The sequence below is a fragment of the Mytilus edulis genome, chromosome 2, assembly GCF_963676685.1.
Source record: "Mytilus edulis chromosome 2, xbMytEdul2.2, whole genome shotgun sequence".
Classification (NCBI taxonomy): domain Eukaryota; kingdom Metazoa; phylum Mollusca; class Bivalvia; order Mytilida; family Mytilidae; genus Mytilus; species Mytilus edulis.
In genome coordinates this window covers 96,978,717-96,994,985 of record NC_092345.1, presented here as the reverse complement: position 1 = coordinate 96,994,985, position 16,269 = coordinate 96,978,717, and the positions used below count along the sequence as shown (strand labels likewise).

At 31.0% G+C, this 16,269-nt stretch overlaps 1 protein-coding gene across 2 annotated transcripts in view; it reads right to left on the bottom strand.

Moving 5' to 3' along the window:
- Positions 1 to 390: 390 nt before the first annotated feature.
- Positions 391 to 16,269, bottom strand: part of LOC139513589 (glycylpeptide N-tetradecanoyltransferase 1-like) — a 28,649-nt gene continuing 12,770 nt past the window's right edge. For both annotated transcript variants that reach the window (XM_071302227.1, XM_071302228.1), the window contains exons 4-13: positions 13,345 to 13,475; positions 12,751 to 12,842; positions 11,719 to 11,835; positions 11,125 to 11,295; positions 10,724 to 10,832; positions 9,836 to 9,907; positions 6,664 to 6,762; positions 4,693 to 4,857; positions 3,715 to 3,852; positions 391 to 3,132 (exon numbers count right to left, since the gene is read on the bottom strand). In XM_071302227.1, the coding sequence (XP_071158328.1) occupies positions 3,112 to 3,132; positions 3,715 to 3,852; positions 4,693 to 4,857; positions 6,664 to 6,762; positions 9,836 to 9,907; positions 10,724 to 10,832; positions 11,125 to 11,295; positions 11,719 to 11,835; positions 12,751 to 12,842; positions 13,345 to 13,475 (1,115 nt within the window). In that variant the 3' untranslated portion in view covers positions 391 to 3,111. The remainder of the gene's footprint in view (positions 3,133 to 3,714; positions 3,853 to 4,692; positions 4,858 to 6,663; positions 6,763 to 9,835; positions 9,908 to 10,723; positions 10,833 to 11,124; positions 11,296 to 11,718; positions 11,836 to 12,750; positions 12,843 to 13,344; positions 13,476 to 16,269) is intronic.

Here is a 16,269-nt window from a genome sequence, read left to right as displayed (position 1 = left end):
AAGGCATGGATTCCCATTGTCACCCACAAACTTAACAAGGCATGGATTCACATTGTCACCGACAAACTAAACAAGGCATGGATTCACATTGTTACACAGAAACTAAACAAGGCATCGTCTTAAGGCATTGTAGAAAAGAGAAGGGATAATTGTTGTATTCTATGTCCTAGGGCCACAAAGTCTTCAAAAATATCCAGGCTATAAATGACAGAAAATCGTCAAAAGCCACCAAGGGGTCTTTAACACAGCAAGAAAACCTACATATATACCCTGAGGCTAGATTCAGCTGGCCCCTAAAGAAAATGTGTACTAGTTGATATTCCCTAACTGTTGATTTACTGAAGGTCAAATGGCAAACTTTGATAGACATCTGTCGAGTAGTAACATCAGTTAATATAAATAGTTATTTATTTTGCAGTTTGACATGATAAATTTGATGCTCTTTAAATCAATAAATAAAATGACATGAGCTATCTACAAAAGTACAGAATAATATAAAATGTTGTGCTCTCTCTCATTCCATTTTAAGAATGGTCACTCAGGTACTACAAAACATTGCCAATATAAGTTTTTTAAGGTTATATAAACTCAATCAAACACATTGCTAATGACATTATAACTAACTCTCTTAAAGAGAAAGTCAAACACAGTAATACATCAAATGCTCTATTTCATCATTGCAGTTTTTCAACATAACTCTTAAATATAACAAACTATCTTTAGATTTAATTACAAACACTACTGATACAACACAATCAAGTCACATAGTGACAGAAGTTATATATCTGATTATTTCCTTCAGTGTTGAAATTAGAATTGTCATTTTATTTTATTTTTATCAACCAAATGTATCAAACTTCTAAAAATAATCTGTCAGTGAAAAAAAGGAGACTTTTACACTAAAATTAAAGAAAATCGGTGATTTTGTTTGCCATATCTGTCCTCAGGCAAGGTTAAACCCTTGGATTTTATTGACGATTTTTTTTTAAAGTTTAGTAATGAATTCAATATTTGATCTAAGAGTTATTGTTTATTAGCTATGTTTTCAATCTATTATGCAAACTGGACATTAGAAGACTGTCTTTAACATTCTAGAAATGATAGAAATAAATTATAGTATATATAAAACTAACAAAACAAAGTAAAATTGAAAGTAATAACAGTTTTAACCGTCTTTCACTGTCACTAACATTCAAAGATAAAACAAAACAAAACAAACAAAAGGTTACATTACTACATGTTGTACTGGAAGATATCATTTACTTTGTGAAATACAAATGTCTAATTGGACAAAATACATTTTGTGAGACTGTCTTTTCATATAGGAAATTTAATTGTTAGTTTCATTGTCCAAAAAAATAATTATCAGTAAATCCATGTTAAAGATTTTCATTTTATTTGAACATTTTAATAGAAGGAACAAGAAATTTAAACATATCAAACTTAATTTTAAACATTTAAAAAACAAAATGCACATCTAAGCCATGCAGGATAAAACAATGCATAACATTTGGTTTTTACTCTTGGCACATGACTGATCTCACTGGAGGATAAATGAGCTAACACATCATACAAGCATCACTTACATTTAATGAAGAATATAACAGAACATGTCAGGTGTCAATCATTGGCTACTATTGAGGGTTCATTAGTTATTATTTGCCTTCCTGAACTAAATCAATGATCAGAGAATTTAGCTGGCGATTTATTTAAAAAGACCAAGGTTAGAGAATTTCTTTAAAATATTAAGATTGATAAACGTCATGCGACTGTCAAGATGGACGAGCTTGCTAAAACTCTTACATGTAAAGGTTAAAGAAATCCTGAGCTTCCACATAAAGGTAAGATACCGACCTCGCATGTAAAGATCAAAGAAAACCTGACCTCATATGTACAGTCATTGAAATCCTTACTTCCCATGTAGTTTACATAAATCTTTACCTCACATGTTAATGGTCAAAGATTTACTAATCTCACATGTAAAGAGTGTCTATAGTAATACAGCATATAACTTTATAGAAACTTAGCAAATAAACAAGAATTTATTCCGAAATGTTTTTTCTCCCTTAAAATGTTTCCTTCTATAGTAATAATTAATCTGTTATCAAATTGTCAATATTGGAATACAGTGAATGGTAGCTCAGAAATTAATACATTTCTATTAAAACATCATGGCACATAAAAATGACAAATGCTATCATAATTAGAGCTTGTGAAAATCACATTCAAGTTTTACAATACCATTTACATCTGATATATGTGATATAGTACAAACTTATATGTACCTTTCCCAAACAATATGTATCACTAGGTCTATAATGCTTGCAAATGATTGGTGGCATGATTTGTAATGCTTAATACATACAAAAACAATACTCTTAAACAATTATAAATCTTGTACAACCATATCTGACTTTCTGTAATATTTAATATAAAAGATGTAATGGTAGACTTCATTAAGTCATTCAATGAAAAAGATGTAACGGGAGACTTCATTAAGTCATTCAATGAAAAAGATGTAACGGGAGACTTCATTATTCCATTCAATAACTCATACCTGCCAACTGTCACTATTTGCGGGTGATTTCCCCCATGGAGGCTCCCAAATGGAAATTTTGCAAGAGCAATTTTGTCCACAATTTAAAACAATAAATTTTACAATGGCTATAGGATTGTACTAGTATGGAGAAGCCAAAAAACAAGACTTAAATATATTTGAAGGCCCCCTTGGTTTTGTAGAACTATAGGATCCATCTTACATGTAAAACCCCCATGGACATTTTGAAAAGTTGGCAGGTATGATAACTTTCCCTTTCTTTTCAACAAATACACTTAACATGAGTAATAACTAAATACTTGTGGACAACTCTTATTCAAGCATGACCAACTTTACTTCTTCACACAATTTCAATAGAAAGTAACATTTAATATCAGAATAAAAACAAACACAACACATGCTTTTGTATCTCCTATTTCACCTATTCTTTCACAAGTATTTTGAAGCAATGAAATGCACAACTGGTTTGATTCTGTAAGTAAATCAGATCTACTTCAGGAGTTCATGTCTTAAAGTTCAAAATCACAGGACATAAAGACTTCTACTGGTTAATGCTAGTGAAGAACTAGACCAATCTACAATAAAAAAACAAAATCAAATTATTCCAAATAGTTTTTTTAACCACTTACCATTGCCATTATTTTAACAAGGTTCAAAGGAACCCTTACAAATTTTAATAAGTAAACCAAGAACATATATCTACATCTTTTCATTTTGAAAAACAAAGGATTCTTTCAATTGACATTTCTATTGATGTGTTGATTATATATATATATGTGTCGCACAAAACATGTTGAACATCTCCATATTTTAGCGCCTGTCCCAAGTCAGGAGCCTCTGGCCTTTGTTAGTCTTGTAGTTTTTTTTAGTTCATCTATATATTTTGCAGGTTTTCACTGTTATCACTGAACTAGAACAAATTTTTATAAAGGGGCTAGCTGATGCTGACGAGGGTTTTCCTCCATGGTTTAAAGACCCATTCTTGCCTTCGGCTGTTATCTGCTCTTTGGTCAGGTTGTTGTCTCTTTGACATATTCCCAATTTCAATTCTCAATTTTATGATTATAAACTATATTTAATCTTCATTACTACAATATTCTAAATCGATTAAATACTGTACAGTGGACAGGGTAAACAAAATGACTTAAAATTCTTACCTTTTCTGGATTCATCTGTGGACATTTCCAGTTATATAAATAGTATTGTAAGTTTCCATCTCCGATTCCAAACTTTAACTTCTCTAAAAACTGTTTGTTATCCATTAAATCTAAGGCATTAAAAACATCAAACCCCATCTAAAAAAGAAACAGTATTATATGAAGATGTGTCTTATTCCAAGTAGAATCTGGAGGAGTAAACCTAAGTATTTTTAGTATATATTTTATGTATGCATTACACTTATTGAGATGCAAGATTAACATTACAATTAATGTGCAGTGATTATTTTATTGCTTAATATCCAGTGAAAAATATCAGTGGTTATAATGAAGTTTTAAATAAATAACATCTTTTCATGGTTCATTCCATACCAAAAAACGAAGGTTTCAGAAATTTTATCATATTTGTGTGTTGTCTTGATTCTAAATCATGGAGAAGATGAAAGTTTTTTGTGGGAAAAGAAAGGAGTGGACCATGAGGAATTCTCCTCACATCTGGCAGCTATCTCTGTTACAACCCATTTGTCTTTGGGTATTGAACACTGAATACTGTGGATTCATCTATTTTCGTGGATGAGGAAAACTTGCACTTTCATGGATATTTGAATTCTAGATTTTCAAAAATTTGCATATCATCATATAGCAAACTTTTAATTCGTTGAACATTTAAATTCGTGGTTTACCTGTATCCACGAAAATGTGTATCCAACGAATAATAATGAATCCACAGTATTGGAATTTTAAAAAATTAAATAAACATTGTTTATAGTTGAAATGATGAGTTTGTGTGAAAATTAAGTGGCTGCTGATAATGTTAGTAAAGTGACCGCTATAAGGGGATAAATTATACAGAAAATACCTTTGAGCTGGTCTAAAAGTGACTGTCAGAAGCAGGTGTATACTGAATGGAGGTGACTTCTAAGGAAAGCTTGGACTCTACAGATTTTTTATTACAATCATGTCTTCATACAAACTTACTGTCTTAGCTATTATAAGTGCATCCTGCATCAGGTCAAACCATGGGGTCTTACCACTGACATTATAAAATGAGTAGGCAGCTTTCAATGTCTTATGAACAGGATGGTGGACTACAGTAGACGGTAGAGTATAAAAACTAACAAAGTCTGTCACCTCACCATTTCTCTGAAAGAAAAAACATCAAAATTTACACCATACTATCATCATTCACTGAAAAGTCAACACTGGATTCAGTTTTTCAATACTAATATTTGTTGGCTTTCCCTAGCAGATTGTGTTAGCATTGGCAATCATGACCATTGCAAGAGGTAGTGTCATCTATCACCATGAAAAGTATAACAGCATGCACTTCAGACAGAATATTTAAAGTATCTCTCTACCATTATAGATTCAGAATAATTGACAATATTGACTTAAAAGCAGATCTTGCCGTACTAATAATTTTTTCTGTTTATAGTTTCTATCAATACTTAATACTTTTCAAGATATTAGGCAAAAACCAGATGCTCCACAGGGCGCAGCTTTATACGACTGTAGAGGTTGAACCCTGAACGGTTGGGGCAAGTATGGACACAACATTCAAGCAGGATTCAGCTCTAAATTTGGATTGTGATTAAATAGTTGACACAGCATAGGTTTCTGACACAGAATGAATGTGGTCTAATGAACTTAAAATATTTTTTTGCCTTTGAGCAATTCACTATGCTGTTGAATATTAATCCTCTCAAAAAAATGTTTGAAGAAATTTTCTTTTTATTTATGAATTCTGAAATGAGAAAAATTTAAAAATTAAAATGTAACAAAAGGTGCTTGTTATCACTGAATGGAAAAGATTGTTTTAATTTATCAGTTGGTAGTAAAAGTGAATATACATTGTATATTGTATAAAACAATGATTTAAGTTGATTCAACTACTATTCTGGACAAAGAAAGATAACTACTATCAATTGAAAATTTCTTGCTATTGCACAATATTGCAAAAAAGTTTAATATTGGACCCTTTAGACCTTAATGTAGACCAATTTGAAAACGGGACCAAAAATTAAGAATCTACATACACAGTTAGATTCGGCATATCAAAGAACCCCAATTATTCAATTTTTGATGAAATCAAACAAAATTCAATTTTGGACCCTTTGGACCCCTTATTCCTAAACTGTTGGGACCCAAACTCCCAAAATCAAAGCAAACCTTCTTTTTATGGTTATAAACCTTGTGTTTAAATTTCATAGATTTCTATTTACTTATACTAAAGTTATGGTGCGAAAACCAAGAATAATGCTTATTTGGGCCCTTTTTTGGCCCCTAATTCCTAAACAATTGGGACCTCAACTCCCAAAATCAATCTCAACCTTCCTTTTGTGGTCATAAACCTTGTGTTTAAATTTCATTGATTTCTATTTACTTATACTAAAGTTATTGTGCGAAAACCAAGAATAATGCTTATTTGGGCCCTTTTTTGTCCCCTAATTCCTAAACTGTTGGAACCAAAACTCCCAAAATCAATCCCAACCTTCCTTTTGTGGTCATAAACCTTGTACCAAAATTTCATAGATTTCTATTTACTTAAACTAAAGTTATAGTGCTAAAACCAAGAAAATGCTTATTTGGGCCCTTTTTGGCCCCTAATTCCTAAAATGTTGGGACCAAAACTCCCAAAATCAATCCCAACCTTCCTTTTGTGGTCATAAACCTTGTGTTAAAATTTCATAGATTTCTATTCACTTTTACTAAAGTTAGAGTGCGAAAAACTAAAAGTATTCGGACGACGACGACGCCAACGCCAACGTTATACCAATATACGACAAAAAAAATTTCAATTTTTGCGGTTGTATAAAAATGTTACAAATACAACTGTAGAAAATACTAAACAAAAACAAATTCATATAAAAAAAGATAAGTCTGAAGGCTAATGTAAATTAACAATAAAATGCCTTAGTTTAGATCAGTTGCTAAAACCTTCTGTATTACCTCAACTACAAATGAATCAATTATTCCAGGTCTAGGTATAAACCAATGTCTAAATTCTTCTTCTGTAAATAAAGGTGCCAAATCAAACTTCAGTAAATACTGCAAAAGAAATAATATTGTAATTAACATAACATATAGTAAATGTTTTACATTGAGGTCTTTAAACATAGCCCAGAACATGTAATTACTACCAGAAACACCACCCCCAACTTTTTTGTACATATGCAAGTCAATACAGGGACATAACCAGGGTTTAAGCTAGGATTTTGAGGGCTTTAGTCACTTTTGTACGCTATCAAATTCAACCTATTTTTGTGTAACAGCAAGGGACCAAGGATGTTTATTACTAGCTTCATCTTTGACTTTGTCAGATTTTAACATGTTTAAAATACTTGTGAATGATTGGAAGTTATTGTATGATTTGACTGTATTGGCCCTTATTATGAAAGATTCTGACATGGGATCCAGAGATTTAGTTCACAATTTCTCTTCAATGTGTTCCAGGGGACATTCCTGGTCAACAAAAGTTGGATTTCATCTTTTTTAAACAAGGAATGGCAGCAGAAATTACTTGCAATGATATATTTATCTCACTGCATAATCATTATCCTTATAAAACGTCTAAGTCGATATTTGGATAACATTTCTATGAAGTTTTACTATATATAAAATCCTTTTTGGAACGATTTAATGACTGTATGGAGGTTGTAAACAAATCAAGAATAGTCAATAAATCACGTTTTCTACTTTCGGTTTTAAAATGAAATGAAAACGGGAAGTGACACGTTGATAATAAATTTAAAACGAGTCCAGATTCATCAGGAAATTGTAATTTTTCGATTTATATTCCTTTAGTTAACCCTTTCGACGCTAAACACGGCATATGCCGGGATGACATACGCCGTCGGCCACTGCTATTCGCGGCATATGCCGCGATGACAACGGATTTTTCATAAGGACTCTTAAACCATTCGGTTTTCATTCGGGTCCTCTCTAATTTTTCCTTGTATGAATCGAGGATATGCAAGGTCTCATTTGCGCTTGAAATCCCGGCAATTTTTATTGTAAAATCATGCAGTAGAAGGAAAATTGAAGGAAAATAAAAACAAATATTTTGACAAATGCAAATGGCGGAAATCGGAAACGAAGCTGTAAATATGGAAATATTTCAGCATTTCTATGGCGAAACTGACGACGAGGATTAGTTAAAAGGTTTCTTGTTATCTCAATGTGTTTATTACATTCAATTCGTGTGGGAAATATGATTTGATCGATCATTACGAGACGTAGAAAAAGGGGGAAAACGGAGGTTGACTGAAAATTTTGAGGACGGAGCCACTGATTTGTGCCATGATTACATAATACGTTGTGTATGGTGCAATACGCTACGGAATCGAGCAATTGGTGTCTTCTTTATTATATGGCAGATAAAAAAACAAAATAGATGAAGACTAAAAGTAGTTTTTATTCAAAATTCAACACAAATGTAATAAATTACACCTTTTACCTGTTAATTACCTGAAAATGCAGGTAACCTGATAAAAATTTTACTGAAATAACTGCCTAACATTACAGTTCTTACTCTCCTGAGCATTTTTCATGCAATAACCTTTTCTGTATCTCTTATAGTAAAAAAGATACAGCAGTCTGAAAAGGAATATACTGTTCTAATGAATGAACACAAAAAAAATGCAGCAGCAGCAGCCATTTTTCTATTTTTTTTGTGTAGCGTTGAAAGGGTTAAGATATATATTTGTCTCTCTCGTTTAATTAATACTAAATGATTTGTATTTTACGTTTTTGGTGTCTATAAATAGTTATAGAAATACTTTCACACATGCGTACAGGAAGCACCTGTTGATTCGTGAAAACATTGAACGTTTTGAATAAAGTTTTACATTTTAAATGGAAATTGTCGAAAGTTTTTGATGAAAATTTATATCAAATATGACGAAAATGCGTTAGAATGACGAATCTACGACAAACGAACTTCAATTTGTGATCGTTTGAGAAATATTGAAATGCAAATGGGAACTGTCCGGGGGGTAACAATTTTGATCAAATGACAAACTATACTCCTGGTTGTTGAAATGCCGACTGACTGATTTTCCTGGGAAAATAATTATGATGGTCAATTATGAGGTTTATTAATAATTAACGGATTAGTGACCCATCCGATGGCGATAAGCGGATTAGGTGTAATCACAACTTGTAACTCCTGTTGCAAATGTTAATTACCTGGGGGTCATAAACTTGTCAAAAACATAAAGACCGGTAAATTTATAGTATTTTAATGCGAAAATATTTTTATACTTTCAAAATTCAAGTGACGAAATTGGTTTGAAATAATTTTGTCAATGTGAAAATCGTTTCGTAAATTAAGAAAGTGACAAGCGCTAGCAAAATCACTGACATAACTCAAGAACATTGCAAGTACACCACCAAAATTTGAACTTGAACTGTGTTTGGTAGTTATACTGTTGTGTGTAAGTTCAAATTTTGATTTGAGACAAAGTAAAGGAAATTTATATCAGGATGCACAAATGGACAGACAAGGGTAAACCTTATATGTATGTTAAACTGTGTTTGCAAGGTGTCTCAGATTACCCAGTACTTTTTCATTACTTACTATAAAGTATCATAAATTGGACAACACTTTTACTAAAAGCACTCTTTAATACTTAATAATTGACTATTGCTTTGTTTTGCTTGTACCAGGGTTTTTGTTGACTTTATACTAGTAATTGTCTCAAGAACTTCTGACGTTATCTTTACAGTTCCTGTATGTGTTTTTATCAACTGAGATTAAAAGGAAAGGGGTTGAGATCTAGCTCAACTAACTCAGCCATATGTCCACTGTCATAATCTTTAAAAATGCTACCTAAGGACCCTGTTGTTCAGTGGTTGTTGTTTGTTGATGTTTCCTGATTGAATTGTTTTACTCATCATTTTGAGGCCCTTTAAAGCTTGCTGTTTGATGTGAGCCAATGCTCCTTGTTGACCTTTGTTTACATATTATTACTCGGATGGAGAGGTGTCTCATTGGCAATCTTACCACATCTACTTATTTATATATACTTGTTTATGTTATATAACTTAATGCTAGATGTTTTAAATGGTCAAACAAAATAGGCAAATTTACATTAAACATAGCTCTTCTATAATAACTTACCCTTTTCAAACACTTATAAGCTTCAGGAACATCTGTAGGGGTAAACTTCCTAAAACCGGGAGTTTTGGGAGTCTGAAACGGAAACAGTGGCATCAAAATTTGTACCCAAAAGCAAAACAAATTATAACTGTTCACAAATTATATTAAATATATCATGTCAAAACAAACATTTATTTTATACTTGGATATCATTAATCTCTTTTTTACAAGAGCCTGTATGTCATGCCCATGTGTATATCGAATAATAACCACTATATAGCCCCTTTAATCCGGTTTAGTTTTAGTTCTTCACAGTAAAAACAAGGCTCTTTATTTTTTCAAAAAAAATAAATCTTTGCATTTTGGAATTGATCAAAATTAAGAATTATTTCTGGCTATGATGGCAGTTGCCTTTATCAGCTGATTGGAATGACAGTTTACAAATAAATCATTACTGCCAGTATTATATGCTAAACAATCATTGTGTTCCAACTTTTTTTAGTTTCTATAACGTCTTCTTTTCATCCTTCGAATCAAAATTGAAAAAAAAACGAAATTTGAAAATCTCATCATCAATTATAATGAATAATTGCCTTCTTGAAGCAGGGTGTCGCTTGCCAAATAATATCAGCAGAAATTACTAGGTTCATGTTTTGTAATTGGAAATCCCCATAAAAAAGAAATAAAAAATAGTAGGTGTACAACTTCCTGTCCTGTTGTAGGATCTATGAGCATTTGTAATAATTCAGTTGTAGATTACCATTTAGTGTGACTCAGACAATAAAGATACAGACAACTATGAAATTGATGACTAAGGACAACAAAATCGATCCTTATGTGTCACTTGTGTTGTCAGGTGACACAACAAGTAGTATGTTGGAAACCAATGTCTTATGGTATATAACTTACATCAGGTAACTTGTAAAGCTTTAATGTTCTTTGCATTGTCATATTCCTACTTAAATGTGAAAATTTGACTTCAATTAATTTCCTAGGATTTAATGATCTATGCCAATATCTGAAATATAAAACCAAAATGTCAAGTTAGTCACCAGTTAGTTCTACATCAAAACAATTACAGATTTTTAAAATTTATTTAAATATCATTTCAAAGAATATATTATATTCTACAATGCCTTGCCTTTATTTCATGTTTTTAGAAGTTGAAGCTGAGTATCAGAATGTTCATCATTTAATCAAAATCTTTTTTTCTTCTAATTATTAAAGGTTATAAAACTAACTTTATGTGTTTTCTGTTTAAAATCTTATTCAAAGAGCATGCTGAAAAAGTAAAATATAAATGTACTGACCTACAACATGCCACCGGTTTTGGAAGTACTACACCAGCTGTGTAGACAGCTTGAAATAACCCTTGTGTATGTACACGTCTGGTAATCTCTCTAATCAACACAGGAGCCACTCTTTTTGATCGTAACTTCTTGTGAACACACAAAAAATTGATTTCTACTAAATGTTTTGTTCTAAAAAGAAAAACAAGATATTTCAAGATGTAGAAATGTATACAAATGAATAATATTAATATTCTGTCGTTTTAATTGAAATATTTGACAAATAAATAAAAAAAGATCTAAAATTGAACAAGTAGATTTTCAGTAAAAAAAAATTCAAACGTCAGTTATCCTGAAACTATCGGTATAATATAAAGAAGCATATGGTTTACTGTCTGGAATGATTTTGTTCAAAACACTATTATAAATCTAAAAGTACTTATTTATCATCAAATTCTAAGAGGAATATTCAGTTTGGTAAATTTCTTAATCTTTAAGACCAACTAGGCAAAAATGTCTCAAGTTCATTAACCAATGTCTCATTTAAATGTATTTCACTTAAAACTTCATGGATAGAAATTCTGATTTTTTTTATCTAATTTTTAACGGAATTACCTTTCATATATTTTAATATTAGCTGGAACAGCACTGATAAATCCTACAAGTTTTGCACTCTTCAAAGCTCGTACACCACAATGCCAATCTTTTCTCCAACCAGGAGGCTGTAGTGCCCTGTAACAATAACAGATTCAGTTTTAAAAATGTCCTCATTAATAAAGTAGAAATGAAATCTTTTTTCCACTCATTTTAAATTCAGACACTAACCTAATTAAACTTCTTTCAAATGCAAATTAAGAAATGCAAAATTTCAAACTCTTTTGGAATTTTAGATGCAATCTCCTGCTTTCTGCTCTGTATTTTTGGAAAAAACACACATATTTGCACATTTAACTGAGATGGTGGATCTTTACATGATCTATATTGGAATAAAACTTGTTGAATTGAAGCAGGATGATAAATGTTGAGAAAAGTTATATTTAGTATAATGTAGCAGTCAATTCCAATAATTACTATAATTTACCAATTTCTTTAAGGTTGTGTTGTGATGTTCATCAGTTTATCAGATTGTATATAATTTGTGTCTGGTAACCCCTCACTTTTCTGTTATCATAGCAAAGTCTGACTGTGTTTAGTGTTATGTATTAATAAAATACCACATATGAGATGCCACTGTAATCAATAGCAGTATAAATTGCTTAAATTCAAATGAGCTCTCTATTCTAACCACCCACTGAAAGCTCAACTTTATATGTAACTTACAATACTATTCATGTTCAGCAGGTTATTTTGGCGGGGTGTAAATTTTTGCTTCTTTTTGGCGAATAGAACAAAATCATCAATTTAAAAGTGCATGCACATTGGATTTGTATAAAAGATTTGAATCTGACAAAATATTTTGTATACCTAATGCAATGAAAATCATGAAATTTAACAGCCGCTCAAACAACCCATTATACAGTATAAGAAATCTTGTGATTGTGTTATTTCTGCTGTATTCTGGTGAGTAATCAAATCTAAGCATGTTATCCCTGCTTTTTGTTGTAGGAATTCTTGAGTAATTAATTCAAACATGATATATCAACTTACCATTGTAAGAATTCTGGTGAGTAATCAAACCTAAACATGTTGTCGTCATCTTCTACATAATTCTCATTCAGTAATGTATACAGTTCTTTTAACTATTAAAACAATTGAAAATTAATCTTTAAAATGTGATCATCAAGTATAATTCACAGATGCCAAGTCTGTTGTATAATGCACATGCAGCTAGGATATCAATACTTTTAGGTATATATTCATTTTCTGTCTAATATACTGATCAATTTTACTGGAAATACATAGAAGTTTTATGCATGAATCATCCTGTTGAAGGAGTCTGTTGTTCAGTGGTTGTTGTTTGTTGGTGTGGTTCATAGGTGTTTCTTGTTTCTTATTTTTAAAACAGATTAGACTCTTTGTTTTCCTGTTTGAATTGTTTAACAGTTGTCATTTTAGGGCCCTTTATAGCTTGCAGTTCAGTATGAGCCAAGGCTCTGTATTGAAGGAGATTTGAAGCAATATTATTCACATAAAATGCCAGGACGTGGAGATGTGACAATATGGCATTGCATATTGTGTAGAAGTTATAATTAAGCTCTCATGTTAATGATTTAATTTTCCTAGTATTTTGATATATCTTACAATTAAAGGATCATTGAGATCTAGTGTATCCCACTGGAAACCTCCTGGTAATGAGTATGGATCATGTCGGATTTCCTCAGTTGGTTTGTCAGTTTCTATCTCTTGGTTTTCTGAGGCCTGGATTTTCTCATCTAAAAAATGATATACAAAATGTACATGTACATACAGTGCGCCGAGAGAGTTTCTAATCCCAAACTCAAGGTATGTGAGATTTCTAATGTAATTAAACAATTGTATTTCCTGTCTATTGATAATCAGGTTATATATCTGATTGCTTGAAACAAATAAAAGATTTAAAAGCAAAACGTTATTGTTAATTCTTTCAATTACACTAGTGTACATTTAAATTAAGTTTTATTAAAAACAACTATATTTGATTTTGACTTCAGTTTTTTTTGTCAGTAAATAAATATTCAATTTACAAAAGAGATATAATTGTGTAAAAATAAACGAAGACTAACACTGAATAAATGTGGGCAGTTTAAAGAAAATTACAGGTCTCAAAGTTTAGTATACAAGTAAAATAGAAAATATTATTCACTATTTGTTATAATGCTAATAAGTCTACGCCATTTTCAATTAACGATAGCATAATTGCTTGAAACAAATAAAAGATTTTAAAAGCAATGTTGTTGTTAATTCTTTCAATTGCCTTCAAGTTTTATACAAAAAAAATTTACTCAATTTTGACCTTGTTTTTTTTTATCGGTAAAATATATTACTTACGAAAAGAGACATACTTGCGTAAAATAGACAGAAACTAAAGCTGCATATAAAATGTGAGCAGTGAGTTTAAAGAAAATTATGTGTCTCAAAACTTGTATATGCAAGTAAAATAGAAAATACTATTCACCATTCGTTATGCTTAGTAAATCTACGGCATTTTCTCTTTACGATTTGTTAGCATTACTTTAGGATAAATAATTCATTTCGGCTACAACAGGAATACTTCTATAGCTGCATCAACTCGTCCTTGCATAATATTCATTTACGCACAATAAATGTAAACTTGTGTGTTGTATTTAGGACAGTGATATTTAAATATTTTTAAAGCAATTAATTGCCGTGGGAAGACGATACACATCTCAGTGATCAACAGTGCGTAGTTGAACTTTCATCTTGACTTCGCTCACAATATTGAATCAGGGTTCGACACTAACGGTAGTCCGGTAGTCCAGTGCCCCCCTAAAATCTAGGAGGACTAACAAAACATGGTTAATCAGTAGTCCTGTGGACCACCTTGAAATTTGTATATGGTCTGGCTATTTCAATGCTAAAAATTGGCATAAAAGTCCTCCCAATTATGTTTACATTATTCAAAGACAGTGATGGTATTTTTTATATCGTTATTATGAAAGCACTTTTGAGATCCAGATTTCTGATCAGAATCTTCACAGTGTTTGTAACACAAGGGATTTTCAATGTAAAATAAAAATGTCTGATAACCAAAATGTGAAGAAACTGCAGAATAGAGAGCAAAGGTCAGCAATAAAAACGTAGGTGTCAGAGATAAAAAAAAAAAAACTTCCCAAATTTGGATAAACAAATTATTACCCCCAAAAAAAGAAACAGGAAGAGTTAGTTTGAAAAAAAAGCCAACAATATTTTTGGTGGCTTTCTTATTAAAAAAAAAACATATATGCATGTCATTCAAAATGGTATTAAAGGCATTTTGTTTTAGCAACATATCCACTGCATTGCTTTCAACAGTGATGATGAAGTTGACCTCTAGATCACAAACAAAGACATTGTATCACTACAAGAAAAATCTTTTTTTTTTTTTTTTTTTTTTCTTTTTTTTTTTATAAAATAATGTCTTTATTGCACTTTTCTTTGCTGTTGTAACAAATTACTCGACCTACAGCAGTTGGCCGAGTATCCCTGTGAATTAGTCACTGGATAACCAGGGAATTTATTCAGTGAATTAATATATAAGATCATAGTTTGTTAGTTTTACAGTTCATGGTTATTACATACATTTTACAAACTATATTGTTTCATAATTACGGAAAGTGTACAGTTTTGTCCGGTTTTGTTTCTAAAGATTAAAACTTTATGATCGTTGACCTTTAACCTTGTTAATGAAAACCGTTGAAGCTTGTTGATCAATTGTCCGGATTAATTTATATGTTTTATTGAAACACACGAACAACTTAAACTTTAGTTAAAAATTACATGTGGTAAGTTTCGATGTTGTAGTTGGAAATTCATTTGATTAAGTGATAAAGTGTGTAGAAAAGTATTTTGAGACAAAATTCTGTACATTTTCACAAAGCATGCTGTTTTGGTATATTACCACGTGCTCAGATATATTGTCAACTTTTGCTACACAAATTCTATACATAAAAAAAAAATATTGTATCTAGCTATTCATGATCATATGTATCTTTTTACATCATTTAAAAATTTGCTGTTTTTAGCATTAATATATATGTTAATTTCGTATGTGTTTAAAAATTCATTTCTGAAAACTGTATAAGCGTCTATGTCTTTTTGTTTATAATTTGATATATGAGTGCTTTTATGAATTGAATATAATAAGACAGTAAGGAAGAGATTTATATCATTATACATAGGATCATGTATTTTATAGCCCAGTACTTAAGTTTTAAAATTAAAAATATGTGACCCAATTTTGATTTTGCTTACAAGTACATATATTTTCTTCCAAAATTCATGAAAGAATTGACATTTGAGAAAAAAGTGTTCGTAATCTTCAGTCACATTACACAAGTCACACATACTTGTTTCTTGTATGTGCCATTGTAGTAATAATTGTTTACATGGTAGGATGAAATGGAGTAATTTCCATCTTAACATTTTATATTTGTTATTAATTAAATAGGTAAAAGTAAATTGAAGCACATTATTTATTGGAGTGATTGATTCTAGATTGAAGATGTTTTTCCATTTGGAGAACCCTAG